The sequence below is a fragment of the Dama dama genome, chromosome 33 (genome assembly GCF_033118175.1).
Source record: "Dama dama isolate Ldn47 chromosome 33, ASM3311817v1, whole genome shotgun sequence".
Lineage (NCBI taxonomy): Eukaryota > Metazoa > Chordata > Mammalia > Artiodactyla > Cervidae > Dama > Dama dama.
The window spans coordinates 24,115,448-24,135,550 of NC_083713.1; the positions used below are offsets into that span (position 1 = coordinate 24,115,448).

Consider the following 20,103-nt stretch of genomic DNA (forward strand, 5'->3'; position numbering starts at 1 on the left):
TTGGATATATGGTTTGTAAATACTTTTTCCCAGTCTGTAGTTTGTCTTTTCATCCTTATAAAGGATTTTTCACAGAGCCAAGTGTGTTATTTACAATTTTCCTTTTATGGATTGTGCTTTTGTTATCAAGAACCCCTCTGTAACAGGCTCACAGACTTAGGCAATGAGCTTATGTTTGACAGGGGGAAGGACGGGGAGGGATACCTAGGGAGTTTGGGATGGACATGTACACATTGCTATATTTAAAATGGATAACCAACAAGGACCTACTGTATACCACGTAGAACTCTGCTCAATGTTACGTGGCAGCCTGGATGGGAAGGGTGGATTTGGGGGAGAGTGGATATGTGTATGTGTGTGGTGGAGTCCTTTCGCAGTTCACCTGAATGTATCACAACACTGTTAATGGCTATACCTCAATGCAAAATAAAAAGTTAAAAAAAAAAACCTCCCCTGTAGCTGTAGGTCTTGAAGATTTTCTTCTTTATTTGCTGTACTTTTTTCCTTCTAACATTTTACATTTGAGTTCATAACCCATTTTGAGCCTGTTTTTAAATATAAGATGTGAGGTTACATTGAGATCCTGTCTGTCGCTTTCTTTCTTTGCCTGTGGATGCCCATTGCTTCAGCTGTATTTGTTGGAAAGAAACTTCATCCTTTTTAATGCTATAAAATGAGCTTTTTCTAGTTTAAAGCTTTGTTTGGTTGGGGGAGGTAGTCTTGAATTTAATTTTGTATCATATTATGATCAAACCTTATTTTGTGTGTATTTGCCTACTATGTTTTTTGTCCATTGTTTTATTTTCAACCTTCAAAAAACTTAGTTTTAGGTGTCAGTTTACGTTATAGGGTTGGTTTTTATTTTATGATATAGCCTGAAAGTCGTCTTGTTTCGCTCTGGTGAGCTTAGCTCATTTACATTCATTTAAATGAAAGATGTTGGTCTAAGTTTTGAAACATAATTTTCTATTTTGATTTTGGTTTGTATAACTTAGAAACAAAATATCTAGGTATGTGGTATGTTTACCTTTCGTCCAGTTATTTGTAAGAGGTTTATGTGAGAGTATGGGAGAAGGCAATGACACCCCACTCCAGTACTCTTGCCTGGAAAATCCCACGGACGGAGGAGCCTGGTAGGCTGCAGTCCATGGGGTCGCGAAGAGTCAGACACGACTGAGCAACTTCACTTTCACTTTTTACTTTTATGCACTGGAGAAGGAAATGGCAACCCACTGCAGTTTTCTTGCCTGGAGAATCCCAGGGATGGGGCGCACAGAGTCGAACATGACTGAAGTGACTTAGCAGCAGCAGTAGCAGTATGTGAGAGTATAGAGGCAAATCTTCCTACATTTTAGGCTATCTGTAGTTTTCCTTATGATCCAGGGTTTAGTATGTTAGTTTATTCAGCTTTTATTTGTCTCTGGCTAATAAGGTTAGGCAACTGTATATAAAATTTTTCATAATACAAAACTCTGCCCTGCTGCCATAGAAACAGAGTATTCTTTGTATATAGGGCATTTATGAGTGATTTCTCTTTAAGCCCTGATTTTTCTGTTTCATTTTTGGAACCAAACTGGGGAATTTCTGCCTGCAGCATGTGTATCTTGTTCTCACTGTAATAAACAGGAGTTCTAACCTTTACACTTTGAGAAGTTTATCTTCCCGTCTTTTAGTGAGATAAGCAGTTTTCCTTCTCTGCTTTTATTCTTTTGAGCCCCTGCATGATCTCTATTGTTTTGGGGAACTCTTTCACGTATTTTGAGAGATGAGTTTTAGCTTATCTTAATTTTATCAGAAAATGAATTTGTGTTTTTGTTTTTGTTTCCCTGCTGTTTGGATGATTTCCAAGAAGAGAAGGGGGAAATGGAGACTATGCCGCTATTCTACAAGTAGGAGTCAGTAGAAATATCCTTAATATCTTGACAAACATGTTACTGTATTGTCATAAATTATGTTTAATTTTTGGGAGAGCAACATCTTTGTTGGGATAACTAGAACACATATTCCTGAAGTACTTTAGTTCTTTTCCTAAATTTTATTTTAAAGAATTATCTATTTAAAAGAATTTCATTTAACTTCTCCTTAAAAAATAGCTAACTCTATTACAGTCTGTCTTTTTAAGTCTTGAAGACTTGACACTTAAAAATGTGTATTGTTTGACAGCTCCTTTTCTCCACCAGTTGTTCTGATAAAAACCAAAAGAAGAATTTGTTGTTCAGAAAGGGGTATTAGTAAGTTTTATTGTGAAATAAGGGACTGTATTTTCATTCTTATAACTTTTACACTTTGAAAATTACATATACTTTAACAAATATCTACCATTTAAGAAAATTAATAGGTTTCGTACAGAGTTTTAGTCTTTATCTCTGCAGTTCCTTCTCCTGTTTTCTCCTTATATGTTTTTTTTTTTTTCACCCCCAAATCATCTGTCAGTTTGCCACTGTTTCAGTGGGTTTCCAGTGGGGAAATATTGTGGGACTTTTCTACTTTGTAGAATATTTGAGGGTTGTCAGTTGTGTGTTTAACCTTTTTTTTCATCTCCCTTCCCTTGATAAAGAAGGCCGGTGTCCCTTTTTTTTTTAGTATGAGGGTAGTTGTCCAAGAACCATGTAGGAATCTGCTGCTGGTTATTTTGGTGTTTTCATGTCATAAAAGTAAACTGTCATAATACAAAAAACATGGACAAGTTATCTGTTGCTCTGTAACAAATTGCCCTAGAACTTTAGAGCTTAACAAATGTTTATTCTCTCTTTCAGTTCTTGAGGGGCAGAATGTGGGAGCAGCTTATTAGCTGGATGGTTCTGGCCCAGGGTCTTTTTTCATATATAAATTGCAGTTAAGCTATTGGCTGGAGCTACAATCATCTCAAGGCTTAACTAAGGCTAGAGAATTTACTTCTAAGCTCACGCGTGTAGTTGTTGGCAGGCCTCAGCTCCTTCCTGGCTGTTTGCCAGAGACCTCTGTTTTCATGAAATGGGCTTTTCTATAGAGTTCCCTGAAGGTCTTCATGTCATAGCAGCTGGCTTCTCTCAGAGTGAGTAATCCGAGAGAGAGAAAGATAGCAAGCTGAAGAGGAGGCCTGAGATGGAAACTGTATTTTTATAACCTAATCTTGAAGTGACATACTATCACTTCTGTCATATGCTATTGGTCACACAGACCAACACTGGTGAGAGAGGGCTACACAAAGTTCAGAGTTGTGAATACCAGGAGACAGAGTTCTCTGGTGATAACCCTGTAGGCTGATTCCTAAGAAAAGCAATGATATATTTAAGAGTGAAGAACTAGTTTTCATACATATTATTTGAATTTACATTTAGATACAATGTATTTCTTTTATAAAATGATGGATAATGTTTGTATACTTATTCTGATATGTTCTATGGAGAAAGGAATTTTGGTTTATTTACATTGAATTTAAGAGATGACCTGGACAAGTCTGTGATTAGGATCATTCTTCGATTTTCTTTTAACTCTCTTAATATCATTTGATGTCTTACTAATGTAAAACCTAAAGAATAACTCACAAAATTTATGAAAGGAGATGTTTAGCTGAATTTACTTGTCAATTATTTATTTGATTGTACTATTTTGGTTTTTTCTCAAGATAGCTTAACTTGTTTGGTAAAGTTCCCTCTAATATTCAATAACGGGGAAGGAGTATCAACTTACATTTGTATAATGCTCTGGATTTGTAAAATGTGTTTTTCCTAATGTATAGAAATAGATAAAGTTTTAGGGTTCTTATTTACCTAGTAAGAAGGAATTTTATAATTTGTTCTTAATCTTTTGGAGGATTCATAGATCCCTCTGAGAATGATAAGGGCAACAGTCTCTCCAGAGAAATGCACTTAGGTGCACAAAGGCAATTTCGTAATTTGGAGGGACCGTCAGGAGGTTCATGAATTTTGGATTGAGAATTCCTCCTTTGAAAACACAGGTAGATTTCTGGTGGCTTCTGAAAGGAGTGCTTTTTTATTTTCAAAATACAAAGGAAAACATTGTCTCTGACTGTAATTAGAAATGTGTATTTGTTTTCATTTAATGTGGCTTCTAATTCATGTATCCTAATTATGGTTTTTGTTTCTGATTTTTGCTTCTTGTATAGCATCTGGAGCATAAGAACAGTGCTTATTTTCTTCTTTTCCAAGAGAACAGAAAGAAATAGTAAGTTTAATTTTGAAGTTTTTATAAATACATTAAAAAAACCCATCTTATATGGTGTGTTGGTTTGTAACTGAATGACAGGTTATGAAATGGTATACTGAAATGACAGTGTGGTAAATATTGAGAAGTTGTTCACTTTAAAGCATCAGAAAGTTTATGAATGATCAAACTGGTTCTATTTTTCAGGTGTGTTATTTCTGTCTTGTCCATTTAGAATTTTTTTTACTCAATACACAAAATAAGTCATTTCTTTAGGTGAAGAGAAATCATACTGCTTATCTTTATAGGCAATTTATGTTATTAGGGGGTAAAATATAGTTAAACATCTTTTGATTTATTCTATTAGTTGCATCTATTCCTTTCAGTGTCACAGTGGTGTGGAATGTATTATTACCAAAACACAAAGCATGGTGCTTTTTATGCATTGATGGTATAATTGTACTAAAGAATACACATATATACTAACTACCATGTTAAGTATTCATCATGATAGTCCCAATACTCAGAAAAGCAATGTTAAAAAAATTAGAACATTTAAAATAGGATATCTCATCATAGCAGAATTTCTTTGTAAAACTAAAAAGTGAAAATGTATCTTCAAAGTAAGTTTCTGAGTGGCTTATTTCTGAAGTAAAGATAGCTATTTACCAGTTGTGAGTTAATTAAATTATGTAATTGCAGCAGATGAAAAAATGTATTTAGGGAAGATGCTTGCTTGGCTAGTAGCCTTTTTAGCAAGAACAATTGGTTGAAGAGTTAAGAACACTGGAAGCAACATAGTTCATTTAAAAACAAGACAGATGATTTCAAGTGATTGTCAGCTGGCTCTTTTTTTTTTTTTTTTTTGGCCACACTGTTTGGCTTGTGGGATCAGTTCCCTGATCAGAGATTGAACCTGGACCATTGCAGTGAAAGTGCTGAGTCCTAACCACTGGACTGCTAGGGAATTCCCTGTCATTGGTTCTTGATGAGTTGACAGATGTTACTGATACAGCTCAATTGTAGTTTATTTGAGGCGTCAGTACTGAACTTGAACTGACTAAAGACTTAGCCTCTGTAAACAGTCTGTGTAGAGCATGCTGGGAGAGAATATTTTTAAAGAAGTTGAAAAAGCACTAATTTAATACAACCAGAAGTGGACTCTGCTGAGATTCATTTACAACTGTTGGTGGTAAAAATATGTGTGAAGCAGAAAAAGGCTTAGTGGATTAATTTACAAAGCTCATGAAACTGTAAGGTGTTTAAATTCTGTGGTTATTCACTGTGTTGCTCAAGAGAAGATAGCAATACTTGCAGAGCATATTTGAACCTGTCATGGGTTATTGAACTCATAGTCAATGGGGAACTTCATTTGCTTTCACAGAGTTAATCATCATCAGTTATGTGATCTTTTATCAGAAATAGAAGTGGGGGTACTTCCCTGGTAGCCCAGTGGTTAAGAATCTGCCTTGTAATGCAAGGGGTGCAGGTTCAATCCCTAGTTGGGAAACTAAGATCCTGTTTGCCACGGAGCAATTAAGCCCATGCACTGCAACTAGGGAGTTGTGTGCCTCAAAAAAGGATCCTGCATGATGCAATGAAGATCCTGCGTGCCACAACTAAGACCTGACACAGTCAAATAAATAAAAGAAATAGAAGCAGTTGGATGGATTAGTAATAGTAGTAAAGTTTTGTTATGATATTTTTGAGCTCAGCCAGGACTGACATGTTTCTGAGGCAGACTGCCTTCAATCACTGTGAATGAACTGGCTTTGGAAATTAGGTCTTGTAGACTTGATAATGGTTCTTAATGAACTCAGCCTAAGATTGCAAGGTGAAACAATCCTCATATGTGAAACCTACAGTGCTATAAAGTGATTTAGAAATTAAATAACAATTTAATGACAAAAAGTAATTTTTTAAAAAGTGCTATGAAAAGTTAAGAAGCAAGATCTCAATTCCCACACAGATTTGTAACAGATAGGTTATATGAGCTCAAACTGCAGTTCCAGCAGTGTTTTTCACACCTCATGCAAGTACAAAGAAAATTTCCATATTTCAAAATCCATTTAACTGAAAGTGATTAATTTGCAGTGACATAATAAAGACAAATATCAAGAGAAGGATCTAAAGAATTTTATAAATGCCTTTCACACAGTGAATATGCTCAATTAAAATCATGTGGTTATCGATTAATTTAAATATTTAGCAGCACCTATCTGTGTGAAAAAGTTTTTTTTTTTTTTGTTTGGTGAAAAAGTTTTCAAAAATAAAATATGTGAAAAACTACAGATAAACTAACAGATTGACTTTTGCAATCAGTTTTGGTTGTAGGGGATACTAATTTTGAATCTCAATTAAGTGAAATGTTATCCCCCACCTACCTCCTAAAATTTTTCTTTTCATTGGTAGACCTACGTTATGAACAGTTGACCACAATTATTATTATATTTGAATTTTGTCATTAAAAGTTTTGTGGAAATTCATTTACTATTTTGCTTTAAACCAATTTAACTTTGGCTTTTGGCCCATAAAGCCATTTGTTGTCTGGCCCTTTATAGAAAAAGTCTGCTCATCTCTGCATTAGAGGCTAAATATTTGGCTTGGTCTTATCTGAGTAAAGATGATTGTTCTCTTTAAAGATGTCAGCAGTTTTTTTCTCCTTTCAGTAATAAATCAGCTATAACATTAAAGACTACTTAATACATTTCGGAAAAAATATAGTAAAATCATCTTTTCTGAAGTTTATATTTCTTTGAATTTTTATGTAAATAATATTATTTGAATTGATATTTAGATGTTTGCTACTCCAAAACTTCAATGAAGAGATAATTTTGTAAGTAAATTTAATGAAAAATTAAGAACAATTATTTAAATTCTATTTGGTAAAAGTTTTTAAAATTAATCTAGTTTTTAATTGAAGGATAATTGCTTTACAGAATTTCGTTGTTTTCTGTCAAACCTCAACCTAAATCAGCCATAGGTACACATATATCCCCTCCCTTTTGAACCTCCCTCCCATCTCCCTCCCCATCCCACCCCTCTACCTTGATACAGAGCCCCTGTTTGAGTTTCCTGAACCATACAGCAAATTCCTGTTGGCTATCTATTTTGCATATGGTGGTAAAATGTTTAAATCAAGTTTTATGTCTCTTCTTTCTCGCTGAGATAGTACTCCTATTTATGCTAGTTCAATATTTCTAGAGAAAAACTAGAAACCTAAAATAAATTTGTAAAGCAGATACTGATGTTCATAAATTACGTAAATTATATACTTTGAAATGATTCTTTATGTTCTACCAGGGCAACCTAACTAAGCATGCAAATCTTGGGAAAGTTTAATTTTGAAAAGTAATTAGTAACATCTTTCTTTCCAAGTCCCTCCTCAGGTGTAATACTGTAGGTTTTCAAAGGTTTTCTTTTTACTGCTCATTTTCTTGAAGATCAAATAGCTTAATAAAATGTTCTTTCCTTATAAATAAAGAGAACATTTTTATTACCAATGTATAAAAAGAGAATCAGTTTTAATTTTGTAAATTAACATGGGTGGGATGTTGAAAGGAAGGAGAAATTATAAAAAGTGATGTGTCTGAAAATATTTAAAAATACATATTTTTTTACATTTGGGAAAAGTGTTTTATCCTATGTAAAGTCCATTTTTTTCCAGCTGAGCTTGTAGTATATAATATAGGCAAATATATAAAATATATGTGGGTAAAGATGAGATAACTTCTGTCAGTACACATCAATGAGAAATCCTAAAATGAGAACGTTTTCTTGCAGTTGCCTAATGTATATCATTTGACATGATTTTTTTCTTGTATCTTAAGCATCTTAGTATCTGATTTACTTTTGGTTTAAATCTTGTTTTCTAGATGAAGCATTGGATGATTTAAAATCCCAGAAGAAAAAAATAGTAAGTTAACTTTTATTTAAGTTAATTTGTATAAAGCTAATAAATTAAGGACTAAATAATTAATGTTTATATGCTGTAAGTAATGACTCTCTAAGGAACACATATGCTTTTAAATAGCAATTTAATGGTGAAGCTAAATTACGAATATTTTTGCTAGTAAATAATGATTGACAGGAAAAAGTAGTTAGATGGACTTATGAGCTTCTGAGAGTCCATGTCAGTTGGAAACTGAGAAGTTAGTAAATGAATTATTTTGGAGCACTAAATGAGCAGAGGGGTAAAAAGGTGAGTACCTAGTTTTATTATTAGGGCCAAAAAACTACCAAACATCATATGTCAGTTCTCAGATTTTTTTGACATAGTAAGACTAAGAGAGAGGGGAATCAAGAGGATTGGCTATAAAAGAAATTTAACAGTGATAAAAGAAAAATAACCCTAAAGAAAAGGTGGGGGTGGGGAAGAGAATATTTCTTATTTGATTTCTTCCATTGTCTATCAGCAGTTCTAATTATATGGGCATCTTTTGTGGGGCCAGTTAAATGCATCCTTCAGATGACTTGGAAAGATGAGGACCAAGAGAGAAGAAGGACTTCAGATATTTAGAGATTGATATTTAGTAGTTTTACTAAGTGAATTGAACTTGGTGTTTGACTTGAATTTACATATACTTTTTTCACATAATTATTTTTGAAATATAAAAATGATAGTTGACAGGAGTATCATGTTATATGGAAACTTATTTAGTGATATTTAATCATATGCAAAGTCAGTTTAATGTAGTTTAGTCTAACATCCCATCTGAGCTATTTAAAATCCTAAAAGCTGACACTATTAAAGTGCTGCATTCAATACGCCAGCAAATTTGGAAAACTCAGCAGTGGTCACAGTACTGGAAAAGGTCCTTTTTCATTCCAGTCCCAAAAAGGACAGTGCCAAAGAATGTTCAAACTACCATACAGTTGCACTTATTTCACATGCTTGCAAGATAATGCTCAAAATCCCTCAGGCTAGACTTCAGCAGTATGTCAACCGAGAACTTGCAGTTGTACAAGCTGGATTTAGAAAAGGCAGAAGAACCAGCAATCAAATCTGCAGCATCCGTTGGATCATAGAGAAAGCAAAGTAATTCTAGAAGAACATCTATTTCTGCGTCATTGACTTTCCTAAAGCCTTTGACTGTGTGGATCACAACAAACTGTGGAAAATTCTTAAAGAGATAGGAGTACCAGACCACCTTACCTGCCTCCTGAGAAACCTGTATGCAGGTCAAGAAGCAATAGTTAGAACTGACTGGTTCAGAATTGGGAAAGGAGTAAGACAGGCTGTATATTGTCACCCTCCTTATTTAACTTATATGCAGAGTACATCATGTGAAATGCTGGGCTGGATAAATCAGAAGTTGGAATCAAGATTGCCAGGAGAAATATCAGCAGCATCAGATATGCAGATGATACCACTCTAATGGCAGAAGTTTAAGAAGAACTAAAGACCATCTTGATGAGGATGAAAGAGGTGAGTAAAAAAGGTGGCTTGAAACTCAACGTTGAGAAAAGTTAAGATCATGGCATCTGGTCCCATCACTTCATGGTAAATAAAAGGGGAGAAAGTGGAAGCAGTAACAAATTTTATTTTCTTGAGCTCCAAAATCACCGTGGATGGTGACTTCAGCCATGAAATTAAAAAATGCTTGCTCCTTGGAAGAAAAGCTGTGACAAACCTGGATAGCCTGTTAAGGAGCAGAGACATAACTTTGCTGACAAAGGTCTGTATAGTCAAAGCTATGGTTTTTCTAGTAGTCGCGTGCTGATGTGAGAGTTGGACCAAAAAGAGGGCTGAGCACTGAAAAATTGATGCTTTCAAACTGTTGCTGAAGAAGACTCTTGAGAGTCCCTTAAACTGCAAGGAGACCAAACCAGTCAATTCTAAAGGAAATCAACCCTAAATATTCATTGAAAGGACTGAGGCTGAAGCCGAAGCTGCAATACTTTGGCCGCCTGATACGAAGAACCGACTCATTGGAGAAGACCCTGACTGAGGGAAAGATTGAAGACAAAAGGAGAAGAGAGAGGGTGTCAGAGGAGAAGATGGTTGGATGATATCACTGACTCAATGGACATGAATTTTAGCAAATTCAGGGAGATAGTGGATGACAGAGGAGCCTAGAGGAGCCTGGTGTGCTGTAGTCCATGGAGTGGCAAAGAGTCAGATAGTACTTAAGAGATTGCCAGATAGTACTTAAGAGACTGAACAACAACAATGTAATAAGTAACAATTATGGGTGAAACTAATAAAAGTTACAAAGGTTAAGATTAATGTTAAAAATTGTTCTGTGAACTGATAAGATACTAGTCAAGGGATTTAAGTCCCTGAAAAATAAAGAAGCTTTAATTTTGAAAGGATTCCTTAATCTTTTTTTGTTTGATGTCCCTCAGTATTCTGTGAGGTATTTATCAAAATTGCATTGACATTTTTGATGGTCGTAAATTGAGTTGTAAACATATTCCCATTGTATCTTATTATATTTCTGGCCTTTTACATGTTATGGAACAGCCAGAAGTTCAAAATGAGGAAATGCCAACAATTCTCAATAATATAAAAGTTGTGATATGATTGGTTTGGTTTGCTGGTGTGATGAAGAAGATCTGATAGTGTTGATGAAAGCCAAGCCCTACTTGTACCAAAATGGAGAAATATTGATTAACATAGAAAAGGCAAAGAGGAAGACAAAAAAGGAAAAAAGAAAAGTTCCAAGTGATGAGAAGCTGATTCAATGTCAGTGGAATTACATGACCAGAAAACAGAATCTTAGAGAACATATATGATTGGGGAAAAATTCTCAGTAGAGGAACAGAACAGACTTAGAAAATTCTATGAGAGAGCAAACTAAGCTATTTACTTCTTAAATAGCCCTTGATGGAATTGCAAAATAGAAAATGTGCATCTAGGTCTGCCAGTTGGGAAATTCAGTTCAAAGTTCTATTGTTTTGTATGTATAAATGGTTTATGAGGCATCAGTGTTAAAGAATAGTTCAGAATGGCATTTCTCTTGCAGTATGATTAGAAAAAAATAAGTTGGCTGCACTCTTAAGGGAACACAATTTGCATTGAATTGATTGTTGCAGGTTACAGTACTGTTGCTATTAGGAACTAGTCCCTTGTCTTTAATGCTCAAGCCCTCAACAGAGCTGCTTTGTTTCAGAAGTACTTTATACTTTGTTTAGAACAATGGGTGTTAAAAGGTGAATTTATAAGGAGTACAGTGTTAGCTAATGATTGTACTGGTAATGAGAGGAAAAAGAAGGGACATTGCTTTTCAGCGAAAACAAAATGTAATCAAAACTGATATTGTTCATTGATATTTTACCCTACATTTAAAGCTTTAAATATACTGACATGACAAATAACTATTAGTTTAAAATTACCCAACTCTTAACTCCTTCATTAAAAAAATTAATATAAATTGTATTTACTACTTGATGTTTTATTGAAGGTGGTTTCCTCAGGGATGCATCTCTTTAATCTGGATAGATCTGTAATGTAATTTGTAATTTGTGAACGTGTAATTTGTAACAGTAAACATGAATTATCAATTGATTAAAACATTACTTAGAAAGGAAAATGAGTAAGAACAATCTTTTAAAACAAATGTTTTAAATCTAAGAACTTAATATAAGTACTTACTAAAATAAAACTAGGAATTAATCTTTAGTTACCTAAAAAGTCTCCCAAGTCTAGATGTGAACATTTTGCCACTCACATATTTTGTGGTCTTTTTTTTTTTTAAACTTTTAGTTTTAAAAATTATCACTGTTCAACAGATAATCCGTCTCTATCCATGAGCATTCCATTAAAACAGTTCAAAGTCAAAATCCATCAAAACACGAGTCAAAATGACCTCTTTAAGTGGCTTCATGAAAATTCTGTGCTTTTTTCTGAGTAGTACAGGTATTTCTGTGTGGTAAGTCCTTCCTGCCATTTCTCAGGCAATTTATATTTTTCCAAGTCCTGAGGAGAATCGTTTGAAAAATTGGGAACATGGGAAGAAGTATTATAACTCTCTGAGAATTAAAACTTAACAATTACTACAAATGTTACTGGTTCAAAAGAATCTACTGCCAATTGAAAGCAGGAGCTAAAAACTGCTGACATGCTTGCTGCTAAGTCGCTTCAGTGGTGTCCGACTCTGCGTGACCCCTTAGACGGCAGCCCACCAGGCTCCCCCGTCCCTGGGATTCTCCAGGCAAGAACCCTGGAGTGGGCTGCCATTTCCTTCACCAATGCATGAAAGTGAAAAGTGAAAGTGAAGTCGCTCAGTCGTGTCCGACTCTTTGCGACCCCATGGACTGCAACCCACCAGGCTCCTCTGTCAATGGGATTTTCCAGGCAAGAGTAGCTGTCGGTTAATGTGGACATTTCAGGTAACAGGACAGAAGCACATAGAAGAGAAGTGGCACAATCTACTTAGTCTTGCTTTTGTGGCCGTGTTCGAAGTATGTTTTGGGCCTTGTCTCTTATAATAGTGAGTTATTCTTACAAATTAATGTTAGTAAGTTTATTTATTATTTTTTAAGGACTTCTTTTGCTTCCACAGTTTATTCCATGGAATGTCACTCACAGTATACTGTAGTATACTCTGTACAGAATCCTGTGCAAAGTGACATTCCATAAAATAAATTTTGGAAGCAAAAGAAGTCCTTAAATTGACAATTTTAGCATATGATTCTGTGTGGGGCTATTAACCACCCTAGAAGTTTCAAATGTTACATTTTTATATTACCCAATAATATTTTCTGGCATTTTCCAGTGTTTGAATATTCACTATAGGCTACAGATCTTTGTAAATACTTTAACAGAAGAAATGCAGAGAAGTTAGTGTTATTGTGGACTATGCCTATGTGAAATCAAAAAATAATTTAAAATCTGAATTGTTAAAAAAATATTGATTTCAACAGCAATACTAAAATCAGGGTAAGCAGACAATATTTTCTGGTTCAAAATTGGGAAAGAAGTATGTCAAGGCTGTATATTGTCACCGTGCTTTTTCAGCTTATAGGCAGGGTACATCATGTGAAATGTCAGGCTGGATGAAGCTCAACCTGGAATCACGATCCAGAAGAAATATCAATTACCTCAAATAGGCAGATGACACCCACCCTAATGGCAGAAAGTGAAGAGGAGCTGAAAAGCCTCTTGATGAAGGTGAAAGAGGAGAGTGAAAAAACTGGCTTAAAACTCAACATTCAAAAAATGAAGATTGTGGCAACTGGTCTCATCACTTCATGGCAAGTAGATCAGGAAACAACGGAAACAATGAGAGACTTTATTTTCTTGGGCTCCAAAATCACTGCTGATGGTGACCGCAGCCATGAAATTAAAAGATGCTTGCTCCTTGAAATATAAGCTATGACAAACCTAGAAGTGTATTAAAAAGCAGAGACATCAGTTTGCTGACAAAGGTGCATATAGGCAAAGCTATGATTTTTCTAGTGGTCATGTGTGGATGTGAGAGTTGTACCATAAAGAAGGATAAGTGCAGAATAATTGATACTTTTGAACTGTGGTGCTGGAGAAGACTCTTTAGAGTTCCTTGGACAGCAAGGAGATCAAATCAGTCAATCCTAAAGGAAATCAGCCTGGAGTATTCATTGGTAGGACTGATGCTGAAGCTCCGATACTTTGGCCATCTGCTGAGAAGAGCAAACTCATTGGAAAGGACCCTGATGCTGGGAAAGATTGAAGGCAGGAGGAGAAAGGGACGACAGAGGATGAGATAGCTGGATGGTGTCACTGATTCAATGGCCATTAGTTTGAGCAAACTCGGAGATGATGAAGGACAGAATCCTGGCATGCTGCAGTCCATGGAGTTGCAAAGAGTCAGTCATGCCTGAGCGACTGAACAACAACAGCAAGACATTATTTTATCAGTTTAAAAATATGTGTTTAAATGGTGAAACATGTACCCTGATGCTGTGAATTGAAGATGCTTTGGGGCACACTCTTAATAATTTGACCAAAGTCAATGCAAAACAAAAGACATTTTTAAAGAAAATGTTATGTATTTATTTTCTGCTGCACTGAATCTTCCTTGCTGTGTGTGCGCTTTCTCTAGTTTCAGTGATCAGGGGCTGCTCTTCACTGTGGTGTGTGGGCTTCTCGTTGCAGTAGCTTCTCTTGTTATGTCGCGTGGGCTCTTGGGCATGCAGTCTTCAGTAACTGCAGTTTGTGGGCTTCATTGGTTGTGGTTGCTCTGTAGCATGTGGGATGTCCCAGACCAGGGATCAAACTGGTGTCCCCTGCATTGGCAGGTGGATTCTTAATGAATGGAGCACCAGGGAAGTCCAAAAGACATTTTTCTCTTTTTAAAAATTTTATTTTTTAATATATTTTTGGCTGCGTTGGGTCTTTGTTGCTGTGTGGGCTTTTCTCTAGTTATGGCGAGCCGGGGCTACTCTCCAGTTGCAGTGTGCAGGCTTCTCATTGCAGTGGCTTCTCTTGTTACGGAGCATGGGCTATAAGGCATGTGGGCTCAGTAGTTGTGGCTCCTGGGCTCTAGAACACAGCCTCAGTAGTTGTAGTGCATGGTCTTAGTTGCTCTGAGGCCTGTGGGATCTTCCCGACTCAGGGATAGAATCTGTGTCTCCTGCATTGGTAGGTGGATTCTTTACCACTGAGCCACCAGGGAAACCCCAAAAGATGGTTTTCTACATGTGGAATATTCATTATGAGACAGGGAACAAGAATATTGGATAGGGCAATTAATGCTTTCTGTGTTTTAAAATTTTATTTCAAGAATTATAATTTAAATATTGTAGAATTGTCTCTCAAAATTAAAAAGAATTGACATTTATTTTGTGTTAGTGTTCCCTTCTTTTAGTGTTCTCTGATGAAATTCTATATCAGGTAGAAATAATTTTTATATGTTCTCAAAGTATATAAGCTTGCCAAAATAATGTTGATTCATAATAAGCAATCATGTGTTTATTTTTCTCTTTTTTATATTATGTATTTAAATTTTTGACTGTGCCGGATCTTTGTTGCTGCCCAGGCTTTTTTCTAGTTGCAGTAAGTGGAGGCTGCTCTCTGCTTGCAGTACGAAGGCTTCTCATTGCTGAGGCTTCTCTTGTTGAGGAGCACAGGCTCGGCCTTTAGTGTTTGTGGTGCACGGGCTCCGTAGTTGCAGCTCCTGGCTCTACAGCCCAGGTTCCGTTCTTACGGAGCACGGGCTTAGCTACCCCGTGGCACATGGAAGCTTCCCGCACCAGGGATCAAACCCGTATCTCCTGCATTGGTAGGTGGATTCTGTACCACAGGGTATCAGGGATGGGGAAACAGTGACAGACTATTTTTTGGGGCTCCAAAATCACTGCAGATGGTGACTGCAGCCATAAAGTTAAAAGACACTTGCTCCTTGGAAGAAAAGCTATGACCAACCTAGACAGCATATTAAAAAGCAGAAACATTACTTTGTCAACAAAGGTCCATCTAGTCAAAGCTGTGGTTTTTCCAGTGATCATGTATGAATGTGAGAGTTGGACTGTGAAGAAAGCTGTGCACCAAAGACTTGATGCTTTTGAACTGTGGTGTTGGAGAAGACTTTTGAGAGTCCCTTGGACAGCAGGGAGATCCAACCAGTCCATCCTAAAGGCGATCAGACCTGAATATTCATTGGAAGACTGATGTTGAAGCTGAAACTCCAATACTTTGGTCACCTAATGTGAAGAGCTGACTCATTGGAAAAGACCTGATGCTGGGAAAGATTGAAGGCAGGAGGAGAAGGGAACAACAGAGGATGAGATGGTTGGATGGCATCACCGACTCAATGGACATGAGTTTGAATAAACTCCGGGAGTTGGTGATGGACAGGGAGGCCTGGCGTGCTGCAGTCAGTGGGGGGATACGACTGAGCGACTGAACTGAACTGAACCAGTGGTTCCCTCTCTATATTAAATAAAAAACTCTGGAACTTTCAATATAATCATATCACAGAAAAGCAATCCATTCTTTGTTACATCATTCATTATTATCTAAAGTATGTAAAATATTTTGAAGAATACAGAGTAATTTATAATTTCGGGTATTCTGAGAATTCAATTTCTCATTCCTGAGTCCTGGTATTAATATGTTGGGTAGTTGAAAATGTGTTTGAAAACTTGTTTCAGTTCCACTATGAAAAATTGAAGGTAATCTCTGAAGATCGTGTGTTTTGTGTTAGGTACTATTGTAGACTCTCCTATATTATTTAAATTGCACAACAGTATTATGAGAAAGTAGTAGTATTTTTTCAGCTCTACAAAAGGAGAAACTGAGGCTAACAGATTTGTTTAAAGTCTTTCTACAGCTAATTAAGAATGGAGATGTACTTTGAACCTAGATCTTTTCTGATGCTGTGGTTTCAAGTTTGTATTCTTCCCACTGATCAGATGTCTCTCTATATGAAAGAGATTATTCGCTTAAAATGTGGTAGGAATAAATGTGTGAATTAAGCTATTACCTGAAAAAAGATTTTTGATGCAAAGAGCTGACTCATTTGAAAAGACCCTGATGATGCTGGGAAAGATCGAGGGCAGGAGAAGAAGGGGCGACAGAGGATAAGATGGTTGAATGGCATCACCAACTCAATGGACGTGGGTTTGGGTGGACTCCGGGAGTTGATGATGGACAGGGAGGCCCGACGTGCTGCGGTTCATGAGGTCGAAAAGAGTCGGACACGACTGAGCGACTGAACTGAACTGAAGTGCAAAAGAGAATGGATTTGTATTTTTTGCTTTTTAAAATGATTTTAAGGTACTTTACATGTACATAGACATAAACATGAATATTTGCTGAATGATGTACTAGGAGTGACAGTCGTTTGTTAAAGTGGCATTTTAGTTTTTAGTTTTGTGTATTGTTTTATAGATCACAGTTATAGCTAATGTTTTTAAACCTAGCTATAGTCTTACTCTCGGAGAAGGCAATGGCACCCCACTCCAGTACCCTTGCCTGGAAAATCCCATGGATGGAGGAGCCTGGTAGGCTGCGGTCCATGGGGTCACTAAGAGTCGGACACGACTGAGCGACTTCACTTTCTTTTTTTTTTTTGCTTTAAAAAATTCAATTTTATTTTTTTCACTAATCTGATATATTTTGCTTTCATTGATAAACTCAGTTATCAGAAAGTATTAACAAATTGTAGTCATCAAAATATCATTAGGGTAACTCATTTCACAGAAAACAGTCCGTTGGATATCATCTCCCTTTGTTTTTTTTTTTTTTTTTCTTTTTTTCTTTTTATTATTATTATTTTTTTTTCCCAGTGGGTTTTGTCATACATTGATATGAATCAGCCATGGATTTACATGTATTCCCAATCCCGATCCCCCCTCCCACCTCCCTCTCCACCCGATTCCTCTGGGTCTTCCCAGTGCACCAGGCCCGAGCACTTGTCTCGTGCATCCCACCTGGGCTGGTGATCTGTTTCACCATAGATAGTATACATGCTGTTCTTTTCAAATATCCCACCCTCACATTCTCCCACAAAGTTCAAAAGTCTGTTCTGTGTTTCTGTGTCTCTTTTTCTGTTCTGCATATAGGGTTATCGTTATCACCTTTCTAAATTCCATATACATGTGTCAGTATGCTGTAATGTTCTTTATCTTTCTGGCTTACTTCACTCTGTATAATGGGCTCCAGCTTCATCCATCTCATTAGGACTGGTTCAAATGAATTCTTTTTAATGGCTGAGTAATATTCCATGGTGTATATGTACCACAGCTTCCTTATCCATTCATCTGCTGATGGGCATCTAGGTTGCTTCCATGTCCTGGCTATTATAAACAGTGCTGCGATGAACATTGGGGTGCACGTGTCTCTTTCAGATCTGGTTTCCTCAGTGTGTATGCCCAGAAGTGGGATTGCTGGGTCATATAGCAGTTCTATTTCCAGTTTTTTAAGAAATCTCCACACTGTTTTCCATAGCGGCTGTACTAGTTTGCATTCCCACCAACAGTGTAAGAGGGTTCCCTTTTCTCCACACCCTCTCCAGCATTTATTGCTTGTAGACTTTTGGATAGCAGCCATCCTGACTGGCGTGTAATGGTACCTCATTGTGATTTTGATTTGCATTTCTCTGATAATGAGTGATGTTGAGCATCTTTTCATGTGTTTGTTAGCCATCTGTATGTCTTCTTTGGAGAAATGTCTGTTTAGTTCTTTGGCCCATTTTTTGATTGGGTCATTTATTTTTCTGGAATTGAGCTGCAGGAGTTGCTTGTATATTTTTGAGATTAATCCTTTGTCTGTTTCTTCATTTGCTATTATTTTCTCCCAATCTGAGGGCTGTCTTTTCACCTTACTTATAGTTTCCTTTGTAGTGCAAAAGCTTTTAAGTTTCATTAGGTCCCATTTGTTTAGTTTTGCTTTTATTTCCAATATTCTGGGAGGTGGGTCATAGAGGATCTTGCTTTGATTTATGTCGGAGAGTGTTTTGCCTATGTTCTCCTCTAGGAGTTTTATAGTTTCTGGTCTTACATTTAGATCTTTAATCCATTTTGAGTTTATTTTTGTGTATGGTGTTAGAAAGTGTTCTAGTTTCATTCTTTTACAAGTGGTTGACCAGTTTTCCCAGCACCACTTGTTAAAGAGGTTGTCTTTTTTCCATTGTATATCCTTGCCTCCTTTGTCAAAAATAAGGTGTCCATAGGTTCGTGGATTTATCTCTGGGCTTTCTATTCTGTTCCATTGATCTATATTTCTGTCTTTGTGCCAGTACCATACTGTCTTGATGACTGTGGCTTTGTAGTAGAGTCTGAAGTCAGGCAGGTTGATTCCTCCAGTTCCATTCTTCTTTCTCAAGATTACTTTGGCTATTCGAGGTTTTTTGTATTTCCATACAAATTGTGAAATTATTTGTTCTAGTTCTGTGAAAAATACCGTTGGTAGCTTGATAGGGATTGCATTGAATCTATAGACTGCTTTGGGTAGAATAGCCATTTTGACAATATTAATTCTTCCAATCCATGAACACGGTATGTTTCTCCATCTGTTTGTGTCCTCTTTGATTTCTTTCATCAGTGTTTTATAGTTTTCTATGTATAGGTCCTTTGTTTCTTTAGGTAGATATACTCCTAAGTATTTTATTCTTTTTGTTGCAATGGTGAATGGTATTGTTTCCTTAATTTCTCTGTCTGTTTTTTCATTGTTAGTATATAGGAATGCAAGGGATTTCTGTGTGTTAATTTTATATCCTGCAACTTTACTATATTCATTGATTAGCTCTAGTAATTTTCTGGTAGAGTCTTTAGGGTTTTCTATGTAGAGGATCATGTCATCTGCAAACAGTGAGAGTTTTACTTCTTCTTTTCCTATCTGGATTCCTTTTACTTCTTTTTCTGCTCTGATTGCTGTGGCCAGCACTTCCAACACTATGTTGAATAGTAGTGGTGAGAGTGGGCACCCTTGTCTTGTTCCTGATTTCAGGGGAAATGCCTTCAATTTTTCACCATTGAGGGTGATGCTTGCTGTGGGTTTGTCATATATAGCTTTTATTATGTTGAGGTATGTTCCTTCTATTCCTGCTTTTTGGAGAGTTTTAATCATAAATGAGTGTTGAATTTTGTCAAAGGCTTTCTCTGCATCTATTGAGATAATCATATGGTTTTTATCTTTCAATTTGTTAATGTGGTGTATTACATTGATTGATTTACGGATATTAAAGAATCCTTGCATTCCTGGGATAAAGCCCACTTGGTCATGGTGTATGATTTTTTTAATATGTTGTTGGATTCTGTTTGCTAGAATTTTGTTAAGGATTTTTGCATCTATGTTCATCAGTGATATTGGCCTGTAGTTTTCTTTTTTTGTGGCATCTTTGTCTGGTTTTGGAATTAGGGTGATGGTGGCCTCATAGAATGAGTTTGGAAGCTTACCTTCTTCTGCAATTTTCTGGAAGAGTTTGAGTAAGATAGGTGTTAGCTCTTCTCTAAATTTTTGGTAGAATTCAGCTGTGAAGCCATCTGGTCCTGGGCTTTTGTTTGCTGGAAGATTTTTGATGACAGTTTCGA

At 36.3% G+C, this 20,103-nt stretch overlaps 1 protein-coding gene across 4 annotated transcripts in view; it reads left to right on the forward strand.

Moving 5' to 3' along the window:
- LNPK (lunapark, ER junction formation factor) overlaps positions 1-20,103 on the forward strand; it is a 95,058-nt gene that overhangs the window by 17,835 nt on the left and 57,120 nt on the right. For all 4 annotated transcript variants that reach the window (XM_061135499.1, XM_061135502.1, XM_061135503.1 and 1 more), the window contains 2 exons: positions 4,109-4,167; positions 8,022-8,062. In XM_061135499.1, the coding sequence (XP_060991482.1) occupies positions 4,109-4,167; positions 8,022-8,062 (100 nt within the window). The remainder of the gene's footprint in view (positions 1-4,108; positions 4,168-8,021; positions 8,063-20,103) is intronic.